Here is a 27325-nt window from a genome sequence, read left to right on the forward strand (position 1 = left end):
TGATGTTCTGATTTAACATTTTTCTCTTTGTGAGATAGTGGAAACTTGTTATTGCATTTTAAAAATATAAGTGCTTCTTTGATGTTTATATGATGAGTATCAGTTATGATTGATACTTAGAAATTAGTTCCCTGAAAGGTTTACATGAATGTAACATAATTGCATTTTTTGTGCCAATTGATTTTATTGCTGTGTTTAATGGTTTGTTGCATACTTTGCAAGATAATGAATTTCATTTTCTTGTATTATCCTATAAATAACCTGGACATTTTTTTAATTACAATAATCATAGTAGCTGTCTTAACTCTTGCAAACAGGTACTGCTCAATGCATTTGAGAATTGGAATATTCAAGCTAAATCAAGTAAGACATTATGGAACTAGATAGGTAGATAAATAAATATATAAAGACATATATCTCTTTCTATACACATATATTCAAAATATTTTTAATATTTTATACCTGTTAGATAATGTTCTCTTCTACTTGTGTTTACTGCTAAATTTGTATATTTTCCTGACTTGGGATGCCATTTCACATTAGCCTCTTCATTAATTTTTATCAGTTCATTTGATAAGGACAGCACTCCACACAGATTTTTCACATGAGACAAAAACTTCAATTTAAATAAGCAGCCCACTGACACTCAACTATGATGGATTCATACAGTTTGTGTTGATGTCTAACTTTAGGAGACATTTTTTCTTGGACTTGGAAACTGTACTGAGACTTTGCAACATGTATATACACTTTAAATGTTTGACTAATATCAGGGGAAATAATACTTTTCTTAATATTTAAAAATATTACAAAAACATTTATCTGTACAAATTGACAACACAACTAAACGGAACAGGCAAAATAGAACTTTGATATTAACAATTAAGGTACATCTTATTATCCTTTTAAACCCCACACTCCTTCATAACTATTATATTGTGAAATGATGATGACAGTCAGTTTTTCAAAAACATACATTGCAGGCATCCCAAGTCTTGCAAAATCTGAGCCTCTCTCAATGTTCACTGGTCTTACTACCAGGATTTGAAGAAAAAGTAGGTTGGTAGAATCTATGAGTTTATTTTTCCATTGTATTTGTTCTTTGGATAGGTGTTAACAATCACCAAAGATATGAATATTCATATAATTAAAAGACATACATATATATATATATATTTTATTAATTTCAGAGAGGAAGAGAGCAGGAGAGATAGATAGAAACATCAATGCTGAAAGAGAATCATTGATCAGCTGCCTCCTGCATGCCCCACACTGGGGGTCGAGCCCACAACCCAGGCATGTGCCCTTGACTGTAATCAAACCCGGGACCCTTCAGTCTGCAGGTTGACACTCTATCCACTGAGCCAAACCGGCTAGGGCAAAGACAAACATATTTTTGATCCATGTTGTTTCTATGGAAGCAACCTATAATTATTCTTTTTTTTCTTATTTTTTGTATGTTCTATAATAGAACAGTTCTATTCTGCTTAAATAGGAATTAAGTAATAAGTCCATCCAGTTATTACATCTTTAACCTTTCTATATGGCAGTGATATATTCATCATTAACTCTGCCCTCATTTTGACCAGAATTATACCTGGAATGTCCTTTTTCTTGTAAAATTTTTGAAAATAGTATGGTCCCGTTTTCTTTTACTATTTTTTCTTTTAATATTTTATTAAAATATTTGATTCATTTATAATTTATTTTTATATACTTTTAGATTTGTTTGTGCCTTTTACTTAATGACTAGCTGGCTAGTGAAACCAATATACTTTATGGGATAATCTTCAAAATTCCCCCTTTACTGTGTATTAGTTTTCATATTTGCATGTGAACCTCTCTCACTTCTGTTCTGTTCCATTAAACTATTTGTTTCTTTCTTCAGTACTAAAATGATCTATTTTAGTTTAATATTTTTAACAAATATTATATTTTAAAAAATTATAATGTCAGGTACTGCATAACTATTTTTATTGCAAAATTATCTTTACTATTCTACTTGTTTTCTTGCCTGTGTCAACACATAATTTAAAACATTATTTATAGGGTGCCCACCCAAAAATGTATATACACACTTTCAATAATTATAAAAGCAGTATTTATTGAAATACGTTTCACTTTCAAAATTGAGCTATCAGCAGTTACAGTGTGTATACATTTTTGGGGACATGCTGTATATATAATTTTTTACAATAAAATATATTTAAAAATTTAACCCCTCTCCCTAACTTTTCAATAAATGTTGAATGTACATTTAAAGACTATTCATTTCAAGGAATGCCTAGTCAATAATTTCCTGTGCCTTAGGATGGAAAGGTATATATTTTATAATTAACCAAAGATCCAATTTTTATGATAAGAACCCATGTAATAAAAATTGCATATTTTTATTTGAAGTCCAATTCAGTGCAAATCAATGCATCTTGTCACACTGTTGGTCACTTTATTCATCATAACTACCTTTTCCAGGACCTGGTTTTAAAAGATTAATTTACTGGTACTTGTCTGATTAGAAGAGGTAAAAAAGAGAATTTTGAGGGCATTCCTACCTGATAAAATTGTGGCTAATCCATCAAGTGTGTTGGGGTAGGAGACATAGTGAGTTTTAGGGAGGTTATTTAAAAAGCCTACATTATATGCTATGTCAAATTCAGGAAAATCTACCCAAGATACCCATTCCCACTCTCCTGAACGGAATTGTTAACCAGGAAAATCTAGCAGATTTTAGAATCCATTTATAGGAACAAGGGGCTTTCTATAGAAGTATGTCTATCTGGCAATATCTGGACTAATCCTGGTGAAATGTACTTAGGTGTTGGTACAAACGTCTTATTGCTACCTACTCTTGGGAACTTCATTGGAAAACTAAAACTGAAATAGTCTTGTCCAATTGAAACTGATTTACTGCCTTTCAAGATATCTAAGTAAGGTACTCAAATGGCCACCTGATGTTTTCACTGCTTTATTTGGTATCTATAATTCCTGGAAGAGCTAATTTTATTTGTGCATTGTTAATGGGTTGCATTTCAAACAGTGTTTTGATTTCTCAAACTGGCAAATTTCCACACAGCTATCTACGTTTCTTATTTAGAGGGATAGCTATAGAATAAAGCCTAATATGAGTATTCCTGAGCACACCTACTTGATGTATATCGCTGATGAGAAAGTAACATTTGTGAAAGATCTACAAACTCTATTTGGGAAAAGTAGGGTATGTGTTGTACCTACTTAAGGGAGTTGTGATCATCAGGTGACCAACCTCTTGACTTTGAGTTAGGTATATGGGGGTGGAGGCAAGTGGATTAGATACTGCTTCACCTTATTTTTCCTGCCAAATGTAATAGTGTCTATTTACTATTCACATATTCCTTTATTTGTCTTCCAAACATTTGCCAAATGAATATGTGCTGGTGACTTCCATGCTTTTTTGTCCACGTCTGTGAAGTCTTAAAAAAGGTAGATCAAGGGAATTCAAGTCAATCGGTTAATCAGAATTCATTCCAGGTTCTTTCTACTAACCTCCCACTCCTTGCAAAGGGGTTTTATTGTGAGCACTTAATATTTTATGGGAATACTGTCAGTTCTTACAGAGCTCAAAGGGGTTATATATTTTTCTGACATATGATCATAATTCCCATCAGTATGCTTAATGTCAGCGGCTGTAGGATTCCTTTGATTTTTTTAAAAGAAAAAATAAAATAAAGGATTCCAGGCTCATCAAATAGAATAACTATGCATGATTCAGGAAATTCTTATTACTCTGGGTGAATACTTGGGGACTATTGGGACAAATATGCAATAGATGCCTCTTACTGATTTGCTGGTTAACCTATTTCCCCCCTGCCTATTAAGCTATTCCTGAAATGAGAATTTTTGAGGACTAGTTTTGAATACATACACATACATACTTTATGCCAGAGTAAAACATGCACAATATCCATATGTATATATTACATATATGTATACATTAATATATACTACAGGGTAGGATATTATATTATCTGAAATTGATCATCTATTAAAGGTGAAAGGGGAGTTATAGTTAAAAAGAAGTGAAGGCAAATATTTTATATAAAAGCCTACTTTTCTTTTTGTCATTTTGTAACATGTTTTATATATTGATTAGTGTGAAATATTTTAAATTGTCAACATGTTATTTCCTCAGAAAGGTAATATGAGGCAGTAAGAATAAAATTGAAAAACAAAACAAAAAACAAACAAAATGGAACTAATTGCTAATTCTAAAAAAATACTCAGAATTTGGGAATCATATACTTCTTTTTCATATTTAATGTCTATGTTAAGCCATAAATAGCAGCATAAGTAAGATGTTAAGAAACTAGTGATCATTTCATTGTGAACAACCAAAAAATAAAGAACTATTATCACAATTAGTAGGCTGACAAAGCAAGAGACATGAAATGATTGAGACAAAAATCTCATTATCTGTAGACAGGTGATTATGCACCAAGAAAACCCAAGAGAATACATTGAAAAACTTTTATAATAAATTAGAAAATTTGGTTAAACATTAAACATAGATCTTGTAACTGAATTAATTAAAACAATTGATTCTAGTACATAAATGAATAGTCATATTAGTAGACTAGCCCTCCCAAAACCATATTTTGGTGTGTCAATTTTTTATTATCATGCTTTAAAAATTAATACAATTAAAATGAAGAATACCAACAGCCGTGTGGTGGTTGCCAGAGGAAAGGGGTAAGGGGAGAAAAGGGTCTTAATATAGGGTCTTAATATAGACTGGATAATTCATCCACTTTAGTTAAAGGCCAAATTAGTTTTAAAAAATAATTTTTTTCTATTAAACCAGTGTAAGATTACTAGTAATTACTAGATGTGACTTTGGGTGGTGGGCACGTGGTACAATATACAGATCTTGTAACATAGAAAACCACACATGAAACCTGTATGTTCATGTTGACCAATGTCACCCTGATCAATTTAATAAATAAAATGAAAAGAAATATACCACAAATATTTTTAATTATACCTTTGTAGGAGCTTTGTCACCTAAAACTTATTTTATTATAATCCTCATTTAGTTATATTTATTGAGCACCTATTATGTGCCAGGCACTCGCCTAATCTCCCCTATTGTTATAAAGTTCATGCTGTTCCCTACATTTTTGTATTCCTCATTTTATTTTTAAGATCTTCACTTTTGGCTGGAATTCTCCTGGATAATATGCCATTATGTGCCTATGCATATACCATGTATCATTTATTAATTCCCCTAGTGATGACCACCAAAGTAGAATCTAACTATTCTAACATACATATTGTCATCATGAATATTTTTCTATATGTGGCATGCTCAGATGGTCTGTTTGGTTTTCCTAAGACATATATTTTTTAGAATAGTTTTATAGTTTATATTCCAACATTTTATATTGGGTTTTTTTTTTTTACCAAGTACTCACAAATAGTTGGTATTTGTCATTGACTTTTTGATAGATTTCATTGGCATTGTAAGTAGCATTTTTCTGTAGTAAAAGTAGATCATCTCTTTATATTCGTCTTACTGATTTTACCTCCTCTTTTTATGAATTGGTTATTCATATATTTTGCTCATTTCATATTGACATAACACCTTATTTGGCTGATTTGAAGCGTTCTTTTTATATTGTAAATATAAATCATCCTCTCGTTAGATTTAAAATGTTAAAAATGGCTTTCCCAGTGTTTGTACCTGGCATCACCACATTAAAATCCTAAATTGTACTCAGATATATCAAATAGTTTTCCTTATTGTCACAGAGGCATTCTCTCACATTTTAAACTTCAGTACTTCCACATTTATTTATTTATTTTTAAATATATATTTTTTATTTTTCAATTACAGTAGACCTACAATATTATATTAGGTTCAAGTGTACAACCCAGTAATTGGACATTATATAACTTACTATCCTGATACATCTCATACCCATCTGACACCATACATAGTTATTGCTATACTAGATGCCCAGTGCACGAATTCATGCACATTGAAAGGAAATTAATTAGAAGAAATATTTTAAAGGCCAGGGAGGGACCGTGGGAGGTTGGCTCCAGGGCATGTCCGGCCCATCTTATCCAGTCCCAAGCAGGGTTGATTGTGGCTGGCTGGCCAGGGAGGGACCGTGGTAGTTTGGCCAGCTGGGGAGGGACTGTGGGAGGGCTCCAGGGCGTGTCTGGCCCATCTTGCCCAGTCACGATCAGCTGGACCCCAGCAGCAAGCTAACTTACTGGTTGGGGCATCTGCCCCCCCAGTGGTCAGTGCATGTCATAGCGACTGGTCGAGCAGTCGACCAGTCAACCGATCTATCAGACACTTAGCATATTAGGCTTTTATATATAGACTAGAGGCCCGGTGCACAAAAATTTGTGCACTGGGGGGGAGGGGGTCCCTCAGCCCGGCCTGTGCCCTCTCGCGGTCTGGGACCCCTCAGGAGATAAGGACTTCCTGGCTTAGGCCTGCTCCTGGGTGGCAGAGGGCAGGCCCAATCCCTAGGTGCAGCCCCTGGTCGGGCTCAGAGCAGGGCTGATTAGGGAGTTGGGGCGCCGCCCCCTGTCATGCACAGAGCAGGGTGGATCGGGAGGTTGCGATGCCACCCTCAGTCACGCTCAGGGTGGGGCTGATTGGGGGGTTGGGGCGCCACCCCGTCACGCACAGAGCATGGCCAATCAGGGGGTTGGGGCGCTGCCCCCTGTCACGCACAGAGCAGGGCCAATCAGGGGGTTGGGGTGCTGCCCCCTGTCACGCACAGAGTAGGGCTGATAGGGGAGCTGGGGCACCACCCCCTGTCACACACAGAGCAGGGCGGATCAGGGGGTTGGGGCGCCGCCACTGTCACACTCAGGGCAGGGCCGATGGGGAGGTTATGGCTCTACCCCGTCACACACAGACTGGGGTGCCTGGCCAGCCTGGATGAGGGGATGATGGCTGTTTGCAGCTGGTCACACCCCCTTCAGGGTGGGGGTCCCCACTGGGGTGCCTGGCCAGCCTGGATGAGGGGATGATGGCTGTTTGCAGCTGGTCACACCCCCTTCAGGGTGGGGGTCCCCACTGGGGTGCCTGGCCAGCCTGGATGAGGGGATGATTGCTGTTTGCCGCTGGTCACACCCCCTTCAGGGTGGGGGTCCCCACTGGGGTGCCTGGCCAGTCTGGGTGAGGGGCTGAGGGCTGCTTTCAGGCTGGCGGTTGTTGACTGAAGCTCCCAACCGCTCCTTTTTTTTCTCTTTTTTTATTTTATTCTGGGCCAGCTTTAGCTCTGGCTCTAGCTCTGAGGCTTCGTATCTGGTTTGTTTGCCGTTCTATAATCGAAACAATGTATAACTTCAGCTCTGAGATCCCGGCAGGCTGAAAGCTGGTTTCTGGGGTTTTGTTTAGCTTCTTATTTGCAACATAGTACATTGTTGCTTAGAGTTGCAACTCAGAGGCCGGCAAGTCAGGCGGGGAACGTTGGAGTCTGCAGTCACTGAAGCAAGGAAGCCTCATGTTCGCTTCCAGCTGCCTGGCTGCCGGCCGCCATCTTGGCTGACAGTTAATTTGCATAAGGATATGCTGATTAGCCAATGGGAATGGTAGCGGTCGTACGCCAATTACCATGTTTCTCTTTTATTAGTGTAGATTATTGACTATATTCCCGATGCTATACTTTAAGTCTCCATGACTACTCAGTAACTATCAACTGTACTTCCTAATCCCATTACCTTTTTCATCCCTTCCCTCAACTGTCTGGCAACCGTCAAAATGTTCTCTCTGAGTCTGTTTCTGTTCTGCTTGTTCATTTATTTATTTTTTTAATCTTTATTGTTGAAAGTATTACATATGTCCCCTTTTTCCCCCCATTAACCTCTTCTAGCCTGCCCACCGCTAGCCCCAGGCCTTCACCACCCTTATTCATTTATTTTGCTTTTTAGATTCAATTTGATGGACTTATTGCCATTTTTCATATTTGTATTTATTGCCATTTTTCATAGTTTGATCTTTTTTTAAAATATTTTTTTGACTTTTAGAGAAAGGAAAAGAGAGAGAAAAAAAATCATCAATGTGAGAGCGAAACATTGATTGGCTGCCTCCTCCTTCTCCCTACTGGGAATCCCGCCGGAAACCCATACATGTGCCCTGACTGGGAATCCAACCACAATCTTTCAGTACATGCACAGGAGGACACTGAGCCAACTGAACCATATGGGCCATATTTTGATCTTTTATTTGTCTTCTTCATAAAAAAGATCATTTAACATTTCACGTAATTCTAGTTTTGTGGTGATGACCACCTTTAGCCTTTTCTTGCCTGGGAAGCTCTTAGTATCTTCACATTTAGGTGAGGATTTGGAGCTTCTTATTTTACATGCTGTTGATAGAGAATTTTCTCCACATAGTGAGTCATCTTTTTACCTAATGTGTTTTACTAATTTAACATTTACAAAATAACAGTCTCTTTATCAAATTGTCCATGTATACATGTCTGTTTCTGGGCTTTCTAAACTTTCTATTGTACTATATGGTTTTCTGCGTCTATCCTACAGTCTTTTATTTTCTGTTTTTATTTTACTGTAATTTTTATTTAATTTATTGGGATAATATTGGTTAATAACAGGGGTGGGCAAACTTTTTGACTCGAGGGCCACAATGGGTTCTTAAACTGGACTGGAGGGCCGGAACAAAAGCATGGATGGAGTGTTTGTGTGAACTAATATAAATTCAAAGTAAACATCATTACATAAAAGGGTACGGTCTTTTTTTTTTTTAGTTTTATTCATTTCAAATGGGCCGGATCTGGCCCGCGGGCCGTAGTTTGCCCACGGCTGGTTAATAAAGTTATATAGGCTTCAAGTGTACAATTCTATAATACATCATCTGTTTATTGTATTGTGTATTTACCACCCAAAGTCCAGTCTCCTTCTTTCACCATTTATTCCTTCTTTACCCTCATCCACTGCTACCCAACCCCCCTTCCCCTCTAGTAATCACCATATTGTTGTCTGTATCCACAAGTTTGTTTTTTTAATCTTAATCCCTTCACCTCTATTACCCAGCCTCTCAAGCTCCCTTCCCTCTTTCAATTGCCAGTCTATTCTCTGTCCTATAGTCTTTTCAATACAATGCCCTAGCCAGTGTTGCTCAGTTATGTGCCATCCCATGCACTGAGAGGTTGCCACTTTAATTGCTGGTTAAGGGCACATGTCCAGGTTTCGGGCTTGAATCCCAATGTGGGATGTGCAGGAGGCAGCTGATCAATGCTACACTCTCACATTGATATTTCTCTCTCCTTCTGCCTTCCTCTCTCTCTAAAAATCAATAAACTATTCTTTAAAATACATACATACATACATACATTCATACAATAAGTTTATGATATAGTATTTGGTAGGGAAAAATTACAAATTTTGTCATTTTCAATAGTAGTTTTAGCCATATGTAGACCTATTTGCTTCCATAAAATTTTTGTTGTTAAATCAATTGTCAAGATTAAAACAAAACAAAACACTACTCAGATTTTGAATGAAGCTGAATGGATTTATTAATTGTTTTGATGAGATTTACATTTTCATAGTATTCAACCACATCATTCATGAACAGGTATGTTTTTTGACCTATTCAACACTGTTTAAAAGTTCATTTACTATGGGCTTGTCCATTCATTGTTAGGTTAATCCATATAACACGTGTGTTGTTATGGTAAATGGAATCTTATTTTATATTAACTGTTGTAATTGATTTTGGATGTGATTTTATTTTATAATCTCACAAACTTGCTGAGTTCTCTTATTAATTCTAATAGTTTTTCAAATGTGTTCCCATAAATTTTCTATGCAAATGATCATATAATTTTCAAAATGAAACCAACCCCCAAACTTCTTTCTGTTTTATGCTTATGTCTCTTCTTTCTTTTTCTTGTCTTATAAAGTTAGTTAGAAACCTTAGTAGCCCATGAACATTGATAGTAATAAGAAAAGCCCTCCTCATATTCTCAACCTTCAAAAATATGTGAAAAATATAATCTCTAAGTATAGAATTTGCTATAAAACCTTGTATGTAACATTTTTCTAGTTAAGAAAATTGCTAATTTAATATTTTAAGAAGTTTTTTTGTTATTAGAAGATATTGTGCATTATCAACAACTTTTTATGTCACTCCAGGTGATAATGTAATTGTGCTTTACTTTAGTTCATTAATATAGGTTACATTGATTTATTTTCTGAAATTAAATAACTTGAAGTAAATTTCACTTACTAATATCATATTACTTTAATATATTTTTGGATTAATTATTTTTTACATCTAGAATTTTTATAATTCTGTACATAAATAAAACATAACCATAATTAAACATTTTTGTACTGTTTCCACATGATTTAGATTCAAGGAGCTAGTTTCTCCTTTTAAAAAAATAATTTATTTAATTTAAGAATAACCTGTTCCAAAAACTATTGTAACATGAATTATAACATTTGGGGATTTTGTGATCTGTCATTTCAAATTATTTTATGATTAATGTTCATTTCAATTATTTATTTCTTTTTTGTAATTTATTATATTTTCCTAGAAACATCAATTTTAGCTAGGCTTTCAAATGTGATAATGCATAATTTATTTTATTATTTCATAAAATAAAATGTTTGCAACATTTATAGCTATTCCCTATTTTTTTCCTGTATTTCATACCTTTCTATCTTTCTATATCTAATGTGGAATTGCTTTTCTTAAATCCTATCTTATCCACCGACTTTAGGTCAAAATGACTGGCCTACAGCAGAAATGCCTTGAGTGTTGCAATCTGGTATCAACCACTATCAACCTATCCCTAAGCTCTACAGTTTTACACTTGTATTTTTATAAATGTTAATCCACCCAACAACAGGAAAAACTATGATCTTATAGGAAAATATACAATTTAATACACTAGTTTAAATAAACTGGAATCTACTTTGACATTTCTAAAAACCACCGTGTTGTCTTTTTTTTCTATGCATTCTCTCAATCTTACCTCCATAGAGTTTTGCATTCTTATTTAACCCTACTTCTATTTGCTTTCAGTTTTTAAATTAAGATAATTGACATATTATAAATTGCTGAAGATATTTTATAAGGATAAAGAGAATGCGAGAATTTCGCTGTTTTGCTCCTGTCGATAGGATGGCTCTGGAGATGGAGCCCAAGGACCTGCGGCATCTGCGGGCTTGTTTGTTGTGTTCGCTGGTCAAGACTATAGACCAATTGGAATATGATGGTTGTGACAATTGTGATGCATACCTTCAGATGAAGGGTAACCGAGAGATGGTATACGAGTACACCAGCTCTTCCTTTGATGGAATCATTGCAATGATGAGTCCAGAGGACAGCTGGGTCTCTAAGTGGCAACGAGTCAGTAACTTTAAGTCTGGTGTGTATGCAGTGTCAGTCACTGGTCGCCTGCCCCAAGGAATCGTGAGGAAGCTGAAAAGTCGAGGAGTGGCCTACAAATCCAGAGACACAGCTATAAAGACCTAGCAAGATGTATGGCTGCCAGTGTCTTTGCCACCGCCTCCTGCCTCTGCTTATTTATTGTTGTGAAACTAAATGGACAGAGCTTCAAATACTCCTCACACTCCAATTCTTCTGAGGCTCAGACTGATGAGAGAGCAGTACAGTGTGTTCTTGGGCCATTTTATCTTCTTTGGACTACTAGTTGGGGTAGGAGTGGTGTGGGTTGATGGATTAATAGAGTGAATTGAATGTGGAGTAGGATGTTTTTTTCCACCCACACCTCTGGCTGCCTCCTTGCCTATGGTCAGGACTCTGTATCAAATACCAATAAACGTGAACCCATAGCCCATGAAAAAAAAAAAAAAGAGAATGCAATATTACATTGATAAATGCAGTCATGTATTTCTATATATTAAAAAATGAACCCTGGCCGAACCAGTTTGGCTCAGTGTATAGAGCATCGGCCTGCAGACTGAAGGGTCCCAGGTTCGATTCCAAGGGCATGTACCTTGGTTGGGGGCACATCCCCAGTGGGGGGCGTGCAGGAAACAGCTGATCCATCTCTCTCATCGATGTTTCTGGCTCTCTATCCCTCTCCCTTCTTCTCTGTAAAAAATCAATAAAATATTTTAAAAATGAACTCTAAAGATGAAATATTACTAAAATATTCATTAATGGGTTTTATCACTTTTCCTGGAAATGTATATCATAACAGTGTTGAATTGTTTACATGAAATTTTTGCCATAAATTAATTAAGATCACCTAATTGTGAAGTTGATGAAAGAAAAATATTTAAATAGTGTAAGAAAGGTTAAGTTCTAGATAAGAGAAAAATTCAAAATGTTAAGAAAGTAAGGCAAACATGAAAAAAAAATTGGAAATTCCAGTCTCATTGGAATAAGAATCCATTCCTCTGAATTATTATCATAGAATATAAATGTTGTAGAACATGGTATATGATGAAAGTTTTCTACAAGCAAATATTTGGATTCTGATAATCATTTAGCACCTTAAAAATCTTGGAGTTTCCAATTTGTGTTGTTATATTTTAATAATACAACTTTATAGCAGTTTAGCACAATGAAAAATTTCTCCAATGATATCTGAACTGATAATGTTGGACAAAAAATATTCTAAGACAGGTTTTAGTGTAGGTGATTCTTCTATCCTTTTACCAGATCCATTATAACTTGGTAAGCAAAATGAAGACTTTTTACATTGAATATAAATAAGTTGGCTCATTCACTTATTTATCTGAAATCTATTTATTGCACGCCTACCATACAGACATCAGACACAGTTATAATGGCTGTGTTATCGGTGAAATGACAGCAAGGGTCACTGCTGACACAGGCCTTATAGGTTGGTGAGACAGTCATTTAACAATTAATTACATGCAGGCTTATTTAATTTCAGTTTTGATAGTAGCAAAATTGGAAAGGCTTAGAGTTCTATGAAGGTACATGGGGGTGGGGGTGGTGGCGGGAAGATATCAACTAACTCTGGATGAGCAGTGAATGCTTCCATGAAAGAGGAAAAACTCATCCGGACCTAAAGGATGAGTTGAAGGTAGCCAGGGGTTAGGGTAGGGGGCAGGAGGTAGGAGAATTTTTAGAATTCTCTTTACTGATACCCCCAACTGATTCTGAGAGTAAGGTCAAAATCTAATGAAGACTATTAACTTCTTCCTGGTTCTGGTTTTTTATTGCTCAGAAGTGAGTGGTAAGAGAGGATGTGATTAAATAGGATCTAAGGCAATCTGCAATGAAGGAGTGAATGAAAGCCTTAGGGTCCCCGTTTGTATTGGTAGGTTTAAATTGTCATCCCTGCTGGCTGCTGTTATTGTTCCCTTGGTAAAGCATTCACTGAGTAAATGAGGTGAAGAGCTTACACCATTGCCTGTGGCTGCTCCACCCATACCGCCTGCCTCAGCATGGAGGCCAGTGATGAAAAGGATACGGAAATTGGAAATTTGCTGCTTCCAACCTTGAGAAGGCTCACTGCTATAACGTGCAGTGCGGTGGAATATAGCTTGCCTTCTTGTTAAACTGTTCTACTGGGGAATAATATCTGGTTCAAGCTGTCTCTATATTATCTCTGAAATCTATTCTCATTTACTAACTATAAAAAGGGTTGTAATCAATAGAGAAAAATGTTTCTAATTGTATTATTGAGATCTGCATAGGTTTTGTCTGTAGGTTATTTTTAGTCATTCAAACAAAAGTTTGGCAATTAAGTAGGCCATAGATGAGCTGTGCCCTTATGATATATTCTCACTCAGGGCACAACTTGGTTTGTGATCATACATTTAATTAAAATACAAACATTAGCCCTGGCATTATCTTATGTACAATCTGGTTAAACAATTTCTAAAAGCTTCATTGGGATTACAAAGTGACCTCTGTAAATGAATGAAATTCAGAACAGCACCATTCTATAATAATGATGGATTATATATAAGCAAGTCCTGTTTTATACTTTGTCAAATGCTCGCTTTATTTTGGAGCATTGTACTGTCTGAATATTAGGGCTACAGCTTTGCCACAAAGGACAGTATCAAAGATATTCCAAATACATTTCTAAATATTGCCCAAAATATCAACAAAATATTCATTAAATACATTTTTAAAAAAAGAACAGAAGAAACATGATTAAGGAGCTAAGTTTTTTAATGAGATTTCTAGCTATATATTCAAATAGAGCAAAAGCATTAGAAGAATTGTGGGTCTAATTGATCCTCTTGTTTTAATAATGATTAAAAATTTGAAATAGTTGTTACTATATAAGTCTTTTTAATAATTGTTGTTATTAAGCTATCATATTAGTTTTCAAATGATTTGCATTTGATATTAATTATTTCTGGGATTTTACTTTAAGTATTTAGAGTAACCCTCTAGCAAAATGTGATTAGTAGAAGTGGTCAGAATTAGTCATGTACAAAGACTTTTCTAAATGTATTTGGTGGACCTTTAAATAAGATATGCATTGAAATGGGCAACATATCTTGGTAAAATATCTGAACTTTAGTAAGTGCTGCTCTTTCAGATTGTTTTCATGCATACATGTATTTACTGGTAGTCATTCTATCAGGCATTAATTCCAAAATATTAATTAACTACTTACTTTGTGACATCCATTATATTATGAGATAAAATAGTAATAAGAACTAACCTTATTGAAAACTTATTTGTGTCAGGAACACATCAAACCATTTTATGTGCAATTAAGCACCCAATCCAGAAACTACCACGTAAGGCAGATATGGGTTATTCAAGCCATACAGATGAGGAAACCAAGAGAAAGAGACATGAAATAACTTCCCATATTCACCTACCTGAAAAATGTTAGGATTCATATCTAGCAAAACTCCCATAAGGATGTTTTTAATCATTAAACTCCTCTTCCTTCATGACAGATAAATCTCTAAAATTCTGTCTAAATTTTACCATGAACTTTTAAATTATTCTAGTAAGAGATACAAACAGGTGAGTAGAGAATTATAGTTCACTCTAGTAAAGTCTACTATAAGTAAGTTCTAGAGTTTTAGGCTGGGTAACATGCCTTCAATGGTGCCTTTCAGAGAGTATGGTCCCATATAGCAATTCTCTTCCTCACAAAAAAATGAAAGTCATTTGCCCTAACTGGTTTGGCTCAGTGGATAGAGCGTCGGCCTGTGGACCCAAGGGTCCCAGGTTCGATTCTGGTCAAGGGCATGTACCTTGGTTGTGGGCACATCCCCAATAGGGAATGTGCAGGAGGCAGCTGATCGAATTAAAAAAAATGAAAGTCATTCAATTAACCAACTCTGACAATTATAAAAAGAAACTAATAGAAGTCTAATCATAATTTGCAGATATTTTACATAAGGGAAACAATTACTTATTTTTAGATTTTCTGCCATGGTTTTTATATTTTGATTCTTGTTCTAGCTTGTCTACCAAAAATGAATATTTATTAATATTCAAACTCATTATTAATTATACCTTCATTGGTTATTTCACAAATACATATGTTTATCATTGTGGTTTCATACCTTAATATGTTTTAGTTATTATATGATGTAGTATTTTCAGCATGTAATACTCTTGCTACAATATATGAGGAAATCAAATACGTCAATAATCTATCGTGTTCTACAAGAGTATGATAACTTCTAAATATCACCCCCCAGTTGAATCAGTTTGGTAATCACTCCTTGGCTTTTTTATTTATGGCTGGTGAAGGCTTGGTTGTTGTTTGGCTATGTAGTACATTGTGCCATATAAAATGCTTAGCAATCCTATTTTTAAGCAAAGGAATAAAAAACAAACAATATTATTTGGAAAGAAATTAATACAAATGAAGGAATTGATAGCAAACATGAAAGACTGGGGAGGGAATATTTATTCAGAACATGGGGTAACAGAGTTCCTCTAATATGCGTACATTTTAAAGTTTAAAAATATTTGTGTTTTTGTCCAATTTAATACGCAGTTTTGCAAATTTTGGTACAAACTTCTATTATGTAACAAGTGGGAAGCAACTGAAATCTGAGTAATGTACGTGTCATTCAGAAATTTGTCTTTTTTAAAGTAAGGCAGTCATTTTTTATATCTAACTAGAGGCCCTGTGCAGGAATTCATGCATGGGTGGGGTCCAGCCCACCTGCCCCGAAGCAGGCTCATTGGGCCGGGCTGGCAGGGGGAGGGGCCATGGGTGGTTGGCGGCCGGCCCTGCCCCTGACTGGGGTGTTGGGGGCTATTCAGGGGCCGGACCGTCCAGTGGGGGGTGGTGATCAGGGCCCGGATCAGACAGGTTAGCTGCCGCAGTGTGCATCATAGCTACCAGTCGTTCTTGTTGTTCTGGTCGTTCCTTCGTTCTGGTCGTTCTGCTGTACTGGTTGCTGGGCTTTTATTTATATAGATGATTAAATAAAATCACATTATTTTCTTTTTTTAAATATTTTTATTAATTTTTTTACAGAGAGGAAAGGAGAGGGATAGAGAGTTAGAAACATTGATGAGAGAGAAACATCGATCAGCTGCCTCCTGCACACTCCCTACTGGGGATGTGCCCACAACCAAGGTACATGCCCTTGACCAGAATCGAACCTGGGACCTTTCAGTCCTCAGGCCAACGCTCTATCCACTGAGCCAAACCAGATAGGGCAAATGGCATCATTTTCTAATTGAAATTTAGATTCATTTGTATTTACTCATAAGAGTGTTATTCAATATGATTCCTCCAATTTCAATTAAGGCATGTAATTTCATCATTACTTATCCTTGGTCCAACTAGAACTACTTTTATGGCTTCTTTAAAGCAAAAATTCTCATTTGAAACAAAACTACATTATCTTGGATTCTGTTGAGAAAAGACTAAGCTACTTTGTTCTAGAAATGTATTAACTCTAAGGCCATAGACTGCATAAACTGGTAGAAATATTTTACCTGTGGTTAGAAAACCAATTTATCTCTGAAAAAAAATTACCTTTTCCCTCTAGAAACATCAGGATTACCATTTCTTTAAAAATAAGGAGTTGAAGGTACTTGTCATATTGAAATATGATTCTGTAGGGACAACCTTGTAGTAATGAGTAGGTACTACAATCATTCTGAGAAATTTCATTACTAAAAATTATTTCTTATTAATCTGAAATTAAAATTTACTATTATAAATTTACTTTTATAAATCTGTGGTTTCCTTGGCAATGTAACTTGCCACCTTCTAACATGCTAATGACTTTACTTATTATGTTAATTTTTTATTTCTTATCTCCCATGAAAGCAGGGATCTCTGGATAATTCATCACTTAACAACTTTCCTAAACTGCAATGGGCTTAAAACAGATGCTCAATAAATACTTGGAGGATAAAATTTGTTCTAATAAAGATGACCTAAAGTCTATGTGGCCTTTAACAAGTATAATCTTAATTACAGGGATCAGTATACAGTTGATTCCATTTAAAAATCTATTTTAATATTTAATTCATATTATTAATTGATAGGAATTTTATCCACTAATTAAAAATATTTGACCAATTATATTTGAGGTAACTAAAACATGGGCATAATCCATGAATGAATATTTCTTTGTAGAAAGCATAAAAACTCATTTTGATGCTATTTTTTTTCTTTCCCAATGCTAGGAAGGCATATGTGTGAGGATTATCCCAATACTACTTTATTAATGTCTTTCATTTAGAAACATTCTATTAGATGAGGATTGCAATTAAACAGTTGATCTGAGCTTTATTTTAGGGCACATCTACAGTAACTCTTTTTTCAACAGATTATGCTAATTGCAAAGAAGATTGAACTGTAATTATTTTTCCTTAGTTAATATCTATAGGTTCTCATTAAGGTTCACTTCCCTTTCAGCAGAATATAAACTATAATTCCTTTATTTTCATAGATCTTGCTAAACATGAAATATAAACTTTGGTATCTCAAGTTCTCTAAAGATAGTCAAGAACAGGAAATACTGAGTAGGGCTGTTACTGAGAGAGTGGGCAGATGTTTATCATTGTTTATCTGTTTATGGTGGACTGACACAAAAGAAGGTTCCATGAAAATCTAAACTTTTTTAATTATAGAAATTACTTTGGAAGGACCTCTATTGTAAATTCTTTTTGTCTGAGCATTTGGCCTGAATTTTTAATATTTCAGCATTTTCCTTGTTACATGTATGTGCATATACATATGAAAAGTAAACTACATATATTGGAGAACTTATAATTCTGGCTTGATAAAAGCAATAATATAGTTTTCCTATTTGAAATGATATTTCCATTATAAAAACTGGGAATATTATTTGTTCCTATTACAGCCCCTTTCATATAATTAAATGGTTCAAACACTTAGAGAATACAATTTCAGCCTCTCAAATCCGCTAAGAACAGCATGAAGTCCTTTTCAAGACTTAAAACATTTTTGTTTCAGTATAACTCATGCTGTACTGAGCAATATAAGCATCTTAAAAGGAAATTAAAAAATCAATGTTCTTTTTTGTCCAAACTCAGGAATCCCAGCTCTTCTGGTTCAATAGTCTTCCAGAAAGCACATTGCTAGTCAAATTACTCAGCTTCTACTTTTTGAAGCTGCATCTTAATATCCTTAACAGATAATGGAAAGTTTATACACTAACCTGAATTTCAAGTTTCACAATCAATTTTCCCACCCACTCCAGTTAAAAACCCAGTTCCATATTCTTTAGATCAGCGATTTTCAGCCTTTCTCATCTCGTGGCACACATAAACTAATTACTAAAATTCTGTGGCCCACCAAAACATATATTGTAGTTTTTGCATGTCTGAAAAAATTAAATAGATATAAATTTGGATTCATTCACACCAGACAGCTACTGTGTTGGCTGTTATTATTTTTTATTTGACAGTCTTAGGGAAGAGAGGTCAGTGCCACTGACTGGTCAGCCTCGCATGTTTTGGAAAATGTTTGTGGCACACTGGTTGAAAATCGCTGCTTTAGAAGAGTTTGTGACCCAACTCAAACATGAAACATTTTATGTCCAACAAAGTGAATGGATTTTTGCCCTGAATACATTCAGCCTCCTTTAAAAATACTTTCTCCAGTGAGAAAGCCAATGAGTACAATTCATCCTGAAAGGTTACATTTGTGTATGAGTCCTCAATTATTAAGTAATTGAGGCATGCTGAAGCATTCAACCAAAATACAGAGAAATGTCCTCCACAAAAGGATCATTGAATATGTGCATAAGATGTCAAATGCCTAAATATATTGACTAAAAAAGACGGGTATATTTAATGATGTGCATATACCTTATTCCCTAATTTTGTCTTTTCAAATGCTAAGAGAAATCAAGGCTCATCATAGTTCAGCAGAGTGACGGATGGGAGGAATCAAAGAATCACTAAATTAATAGCTGAGAGATGGAAAAGAAATAGAACAGAGAGAATTTTGGAAACACATCAACAACATTAATAAAAACTTCTATTAATTTTCCAAAATAAATATAGTGGCTCTGTAGATCAGAGTCCTTCACTGTTATTTTGTGCTCCTTTGTTGACACTTCATATGCTCATACCCCCAAAAGTAATTATTTGATTTGTTGATTGTCATGTCTATCTATGATTCACCAGATGTGAGAGAGCTTGGGTTGTAGATTATTAAGACTTTGCATTTTTGTTTGCCCCACTTCTAGCCTGGGATCTGCTATATAGTAGGTGCTCAGTATATGTGTTTAGTGAATTAAATGTAACATGAGATGGAAAGTTGTGGGTTAACAAGCCACCCTCTTTGTTTTCCTAAACCCATGAGAACATACTTGGGTCAACGTCTACTCTTAACTATGCTCTTACTTTGTGTTCTCTGCTTCAGTTTTCCTTGGCTGTATTTGCAACTACATGTCATCTATTTTTAATCATATCAATGACATAAACATTATAGTCATTTATCTAGGAGTTTGATGTGAGAAAACTAATTTCTTAGTTGATTTTGATTGAAGAACATTCAGGCTTAATGTGTTTGTTAGTGAGGTTTAATATTCCAATTCTACAAAAAAATTCTTGATTCATCCATCTATTTCTTTATTTCCATTCATCATTTATTTATTCATTCAAACAGCATTCATTAACTCCCTTTCACTATTTAAAACCATGATACTAGATAGATGCTTGGGCAGATACACAAATAAAGAAGAAAAATGTTGTTTTTCTTAAGAACTTCCAGTCCAGCAGACTTATTTAGTTTATGCCACATTATTATAGCACATGTGGTTGAAATGTAAAGTTAATCAGTGCTTCTAGCCTTATTAAAGTCAGGGGGGTCTGTACAATAATGATGAAAGCTAAAGATTTTCTCGTAATAATTGCATATTATAAATACATAAAATATTTTGTATGTTGTTTCAGAGGCTCTCCAGAGAAACATAAATCTACCCATGGATTAAAGATCAAGAAAAAAAAAAAACCTCTAATTTGGTCTAAAACATATTTTAAGGACAAAAAAGAGTAATCAGATAAGAAAAATACATTTAATCACTGTTAATTTTAGTATCTTTTTCTTTAATGACAACTTTTGTCAATTCATCTTAAAGACTCTCTCCTATTTCTCATTACTTTTAGAACAAACATCACCTATACTATCTTTTCCTGACAGTCTATTCCTTATGATATCCTACAGATGTTCTAATCATATTTGTCTTTTCCAAACCTGCGTAACTACTGGCCAAAGTCCCATTTCTCTGGATCCTCCACCACTCCTACTATTCTAAAATAATGTTGACTCTTGTATTATTACTTACCAAATATTGTATTCTTCCTGTATCAACATCTCTAAACATACTTTTGCCCACCTCCGTATAGTACCCTTTTTGTGAATCTAATTTACATGTATGCTTTAATTATTTTATAGAAAATCACTAAGTGCAAATATATTCTTAAATGTCCAAATGATAAAAATTACTTTATGTAATATAAATAGATATAAAATCTGAATGATTCTGAAGATTATTTTAAAATAAGATAAAATATTTCTACTATTAGATTTATAGATTTCTAATAAACTTCAACTAACAGCTTAGATTTTTTTATAGGACATAATTCGATCTCGAGATATCCAATATGTGCACACACACATTGCAATTAAGAAAGCAGCATGAAGAAATATCGTTAGCTGTTAGTGTCATGTGTGACTAATATAAAACTAATTGATATATGAGTTACCCAATTATATTTCAGGTTATTGCCTGAAGGCCTAATGGTGAGCCCCAGCTTCCATCAGGTGACAGTTTTAATATCTGCTGGTGATGCTCATTTTATCTGTAGCAGCTGCTTGATTCTTTATGCTTAGAGGAAGGATTTCAAAAAAAGTAAAACTTCACAAGGTCTTTGGAAGAAAGGAGAAAAATACAACAGTCAGAGAAAGTAAATTCTATTTATAGAAGTTTATCACAGATAAGTCATAAGAATCCATGATTCTGCTTCATGTATCCAAGCACTTGTATCTTTTTCTTGTTTGTACACTTTCCCCCCCCAATTTTATACTAAATGCTACCCTTCCTCCCATTCAGAATGTCTTTCTTATGCTGAAATGTCTTCCATTTGGGTGAGGGATTTCTATGAGAACCCATGGGAATTTTATGGATGAATATTTGTTAGTCTTTTTCTGGATTGGAGTTCAGAGGCAAATAGTGGAACTGATTTAGATTGTATGATTTCCCAATGGTAAGACAGCTGTGTTTCCCCCATGGCTGATTCTCACACAAATATTTCCATGAAACACTTATGAAAAGATGATTCATTTAGTCAGTAGAAGCCATCTAAGTTAGGGAAATAGGTAACTTTGTGATCCACTGTTTTATTTACATATAAATGTTTCTCCAAAGTTCATAATATTTGACTGACCCTATTTAATGAATATACTTGCTTAAAGCCATCATGTGGTCTAAGACAATAAGATGAACAGTATTTTCATAACCTGATTAAAGCAATAGTATGACAACATGGTGCCATAATGTTTCATTCAGAAGAATAGCTGGACTAATTTTTTTAAAAAAAGCATTGAAAAGTATTCTAGAATCTTTACACATCCTTGGTTTTATTAGCTCAGTCTATACTCTTTTTACATGTTTATCTTTTGTGAAAAACAATAAACTCAACAAGTAGCAAATATATCCCCATCCAAACTCAACTCAACTTTCTCATTCATTCACGCTGCAGTTTTTCTTTTATTCTGGAAATATTACTCTACAGTTGCTTTATCATCTTAACATCCTCAGGTTACTGTGAGATTTTTTTTCTTTGTTGTAGCCATTTCAAAGTATCCAGTTATTTTTTTTCCAACTGTGCAGCCTCCCCGATTTCATTCCTCCTTGATTTTTCTGTGAAATCGGACACTATGAACTATCATGGTTGACCCACCCTCCACCTTTGTCCCAGAATTATATTTCTAACAGATTTGGACATCTTTCCCCAAATATCACATAATTCCCTTCAACCTTGTATGCTCAAAACAGAATTTAGTATCTTTCCCACTGAAATTTTATTCTCCCGTTCTACCAAATGTATTTAATTGGTCATCCACTCCGTAACACACTTCCTTCCACCAGACACACCTGTTTCTGCCATGTTTCTATACTGATCCATCAGATGCCATCTGTTTACCTCTGAAATGCCTACTTTGTTTCCTTCTCTCTTTTCTTTTCAATGTTTGAGTTGAGGCCCTCTTGGCTATATAACTGAAAAGGTATCTTAACATCTTCTTAATTACTTTGCATATTTTTTCCACAGAATTCTCCTTCTGTGGCACAATGAGATGCTTCTTCTCAAAAACATTGTTTAAAACCTTCTTTAAAATAGTCGGTGTCTCTCCTCGGCTGATGAAATAAAGTCCAAAACATTTTAGCACATTAATCACAGCCCTTCAAGACATAATTGTACCGTTGCTGTCCAGCCACATTTTAATTTTTTCTGCTAGGCACTCTGTAATCAAGTAGCTGGCACTACACAGTGGAGTGGTAGTGCAGTTTCATATGCCTTTCATTTACATTGTTTTTTCTCCGTGAAATGTCCTATACTTTCCTAATGCTTTCCACCTAATAAATTTCACCTCTTCCAGATCCATATCTATTTTTTAAACCCATTTCAAAAACTTTCTCTTTTGAACATTTTCTTGTTCCATTCTGCCTTTCTCCGTTCTTGAAAAGAGGGAAGAGTAAACACCCACCCCACCCCCCAACACACACACTTTCTATAACTTTAGACAACTATACATACTTTTAGTAAGACAATAATTCATTTATTTTTTCAGCTAATATTTATTGAATGCTTATTATATGCTACAAATAGAGATATGATAGTGTCTATTCTAGTCTAGTGACTTGTTCTTGGAAAATTGCATTGCCATTTTTAATTTATGCTTAATCTTATTACTAAACTAGAGACCTGGTGCACAAAAATTTGTACACTCGGGGGAGGGGAGGGGGATCCCTCAGCCCAGCCTGTGCCCTCTCGCAGTCTGGGACCCATTGGGGGATGACCACCTGCTGGCTTAGACCCGCTCCCCGGGGGAACGGGCCTAAGCTGGCAGGCAGACATCCCTCTGGCAGCCCGGCAGCCCTTGGGGGATGTCCACTTGCCAGCGGGGAGCAGGCTTAAGCTGCAGGTGGACATCCTTAGCGCTGCTGAGGAGGTGGGAGAGGCTCCCACCACCACTGCTGTGCTGGCAGCCATCAGCCTGGCTTGTGGCTGAGCAGAGCTCCCCCTGTGGGAGTGCACTGACCACCAGGGAGCAGCTCCTGCATTAAGCGTCTGCCCCCTGGTGGTCAGTGTGTGTCATAGTGACCAGTCATTCCCAGTCATTCTGCTGTTAGGGTCAATTTGCATATTACCTTTTATTATATAGGATAGAGGCCTGGTGCACAGGTGGGGGCCAGCTGGTTTGCCCTCAAGGGTGTCCCGGATCAGGGTGGGGGTCACGCTAGGGTGCCTGGCCAGGTTGGGTGAGGAGCTGAGGGCTGTTTTCAGGCTGACCACACCCCCTTCAGGGTGGAGGTCCCTACTGGGGTGCCTGGCCAGCCAGGGTGAGGGGCTGATGGTTGTTTGTAGGCTGGCCATGGCCGCAGGCTGGAAGCAGGTATCTGGGATTTATTTATCTTCTATAATTGAAACTTTGTAGCCTTGAGCGGAGCTCAGGGCTGGCCAGGGCAGGTGGGAAGCTTGTTTTCCTCCATCGCCGGGGGCAACCTAAACCTCCTGATCACTCCAGCTCTGTGGCCGCCACCATCTTTGTGACGGACTGATGGAGTGAGGGAGTGAGTGTGTGATGGTTAATTTGCATATTACTCTTTTATTAGATAGGATGGTTATTATTTTGCGGCTATTCAGGTTTGATTGTATAAACTTATGGCAGGATTTGACTACAAGAAATCTATACATATTCTCATCAGTTAATAAATATAGTACTTCTTTTACTGTGTCAATAATACTGTTTTACTCTGAAATATTTTTGATGAGTCTTTTCCCTATAATATTCTTATTGTATTGAAATTACTTCCTCACAAGGCCCCAAAATACATTCAAAGTACCATTATTTCCTGCATCATTGATGAAGATACTATGACAAAGAACAGACATAAAGCTAATAATAATAAAATCTATGTCAGACAAGCTTTCTTTTTCCTCCTAAGTGTAACTGCTAAGGGCATTATCCAATCTAATGTTATTTATACTTTAAAAAATTATGCCCTAGCAGGTTTGGCTCAGTGGATAGAACATTGGCCTGCGGACTAAAGGGTCCCAGGTTCAATTCCAGCCAAGGGCACATGCCTCGGTTGCAGGCTCGATCCCCAGTAGGGGGTGTGCATGAGGCAGCCGATCAGTGATTCTCTCTCATCATTGATGTTTCTCTCTCTCTCTCTTTCTCTCTGTCTCTCTCTCCCCCTTCCTCTTTGAAATAAAATAAAGTATTAAAAAGAAAAGCAAAAAAAAAAAATTAAATACTTTTAGCCTGGCTGTTCTGGCTCAGCTCAGTGGTTGAGCATTGACCTATGAGCCAGGAGGTGCTGGTTCAATTCCCAGTCAGGTCATATGCCCAAGTTGAGGGCTCGATACTCAGAGGGGCATGCAGGAGGCAGTAGATCAATGATTTTCTCTCATCATTGATGTTTCTAGCTCTCGCTCCCTTTCCATTCGCTCTGAAATCAATAAAAATATATTTTAAAAATTAAATACTTTAAGAGAGGATAAAAAATTATGTACTTAAGGCTACAGGATTAAATATAGAAGAAGAAAATGCATATTTACTAAAATATTTAATTTACTTAATGGAACTACTTTATTTGGGTTAACTAGAATTTCATAAGAAATAATAATAATCAAGAAACCTTATTTGTGAACCTGTAGTTTTAGGTATCTTAGTTTGTGCATTCTGCTTTTTCTTCAAACTTCCCGTTTTCCTCTTAGGTTTGAGACTTGCTGCCTATTTTAAAGGCATAATTGAAACTTAAAATAGTCTGTAATGAATTAAATACATGCAAAGTAGTATTTTTTCCCAGTGTTGTGAAATGAAACACTGTTTGTTTTTTAATTATTTAGCTCTGTTGATATTTCTAAGACATAAAAAACATGTATTGTAGCCTGACTGGTATGACTCAGTGGTTGAGCATTGACCTATGAACCAGGAGGTCACGGTTTGATTCCCAGTCCGGGCACATGCCCAGGTTGTGGGCTAGATCCCTGGTGTGGGTTGCGCAGGAAGCAGCCAATCAATGATTCTCTCTCATCATTGATGTTTCTGTCTCTCTCTCCTTCTCCCTTCCTCTCTGAAATCAATAATAATATATTTTTAAAAAATATTTATTTTGAATGAATCATTAGAACTTTGTTTTCACAACCTTAATTATATACATTTGATTGGTTTCATGGGAATAGGAAAAGAAAGCAAGTATTGGTAGTTGAAGTATAACTTGCAAGCTCTAGTATTATTTACAGCCAGTAGGTTTTTGAAAATTACTTTGAGGATTCTTTTTCACAGCATTTGAATGTGTCTGCGACAGTGATTCTGCCAGCAAACCTGGTGGTCACCACATGAACTATTTACCCAATGAACTGTTGGGTTGCATTGTCAAAATAGCCAACAGAGTAATTGCAATTTAATAAAACTGTACAGCCTTTACAAGCTCACAGAATGACTATTTGAACCAGAGAAAATAGGTAATTTTGTGTAAAACTATATTATACACTTATCACAATTTATATATTACTGTTTTTATTTGCCTAGTCCTTTTTTATGTTATTTGTTTTATTCACTTAACAAATTGTGTGTGTGTGTGTGAATAATTATTGCCCTCCCAGTGAGCCAATTTTCTGTGGCAATTCAGCTGGCAGAATTTGACTTAAAAACAAACAAACTATAATTGTTAAAATGTATTAGTTCTTAAGGAAAAAAAATAAACTAGAAAAAAAGAATTCTTTGTATTTGAATGCTCAACATTCTTTTTTGGGGGGAGGATTTCCAGTTTCCTTTTTAAAAATATGTTTTATTGCTTTTAGAGAGAGAGGGAGAAGGAGGAGGAGGGGGAGAGAGAGAGAGAGAGAGAGAGAGAGAGATATCAGTTGCTTCCTTGCTTCCTGCACATACCCTGACCAGGGGTCAAACCTACTTAAGTCCTGACTAGGAATCAAACTGGTGAACTTTGTGCCTGCCACAATGCTCAACCAATAGAGCCACACCTATCAGGGTTGAATGCTCATCATTCTAATAGCACCCTCACCTTATTATTTCTTATAAATATAACTAGAGGCCTGGTGCACAAAAATTTGTGCACTGGGGGGGGGGGGGGCCCTTAATTCACTTAACAAATTGTGTGTGTGTGTGTGAATAATTATTGCCCTCCCAGTGAGCCAATTTTCTGTGGCAATTCAGCTGGCAGAATTTGACTTAAAAACAAACAAACTATAATTGTTAAAATGTATTAGTTCTTAAGGAAAAAAAATAAACTAGAAAAAAAGAATTCTTTGTATTTGAATGCTCAACATTCTTTTTTGGGGGGAGGATTTCCAGTTTCCTTTTTAAAAATATGTTTTATTGCTTTTAGAGAGAGAGGGAGAAGGAGGAGGAGGGGGAGAGAGAGAGAGAGAGAGAGAGAGAGAGAGAGAGAGATATCAGTTGCTTCCTGCACATACCCTGACCAGGGGTCAAACCTACTTAAGTCCTGACTAGGAATCAAACTGGTGAACTTTGTGCCTGCCACAATGCTCAACCAATAGAGCCACACCTATCAGGGTTGAATGCTCATCATTCTAATAGCACCCTCACCTTATTATTTCTTATAAATATAACTAGAGGCCTGGTGCACAAAAATTTGTGCACTGGGGGGG

At 35.8% G+C, this 27325-nt stretch overlaps 2 protein-coding genes across 2 annotated transcripts in view; both read left to right on the forward strand.

Moving 5' to 3' along the window:
* Positions 1 to 27325, forward strand: part of LRP1B (low density lipoprotein receptor-related protein 1B) — a 1756854-nt gene that overhangs the window by 299901 nt on the left and 1429628 nt on the right. The gene's annotated exons all lie outside the window — the stretch shown is intronic.
* LOC102258365 (transcription elongation factor SPT4-A) lies at positions 11134 to 11850 on the forward strand. The gene has a single exon (XM_005876640.2). The coding sequence runs from the start codon at positions 11156 to 11158 to the stop codon at positions 11507 to 11509; it is 354 nt and encodes a 117-aa protein (XP_005876702.1). The 5' UTR covers positions 11134 to 11155; the 3' UTR covers positions 11510 to 11850.

Source organism: Myotis brandtii, unplaced genomic scaffold (assembly GCF_000412655.1).
Source record: "Myotis brandtii unplaced genomic scaffold, ASM41265v1 scaffold493, whole genome shotgun sequence".
NCBI lineage: Eukaryota > Metazoa > Chordata > Mammalia > Chiroptera > Vespertilionidae > Myotis > Myotis brandtii.

Excerpts from the sequence above, each read along its gene's own strand:
- LOC102258365 (XM_005876640.2), top strand. The coding sequence starts at position 11,156 with ATGGCTCTGGAGATGGAGCCCAAGGACCTGCGGCATCTGCGGGCTTGT.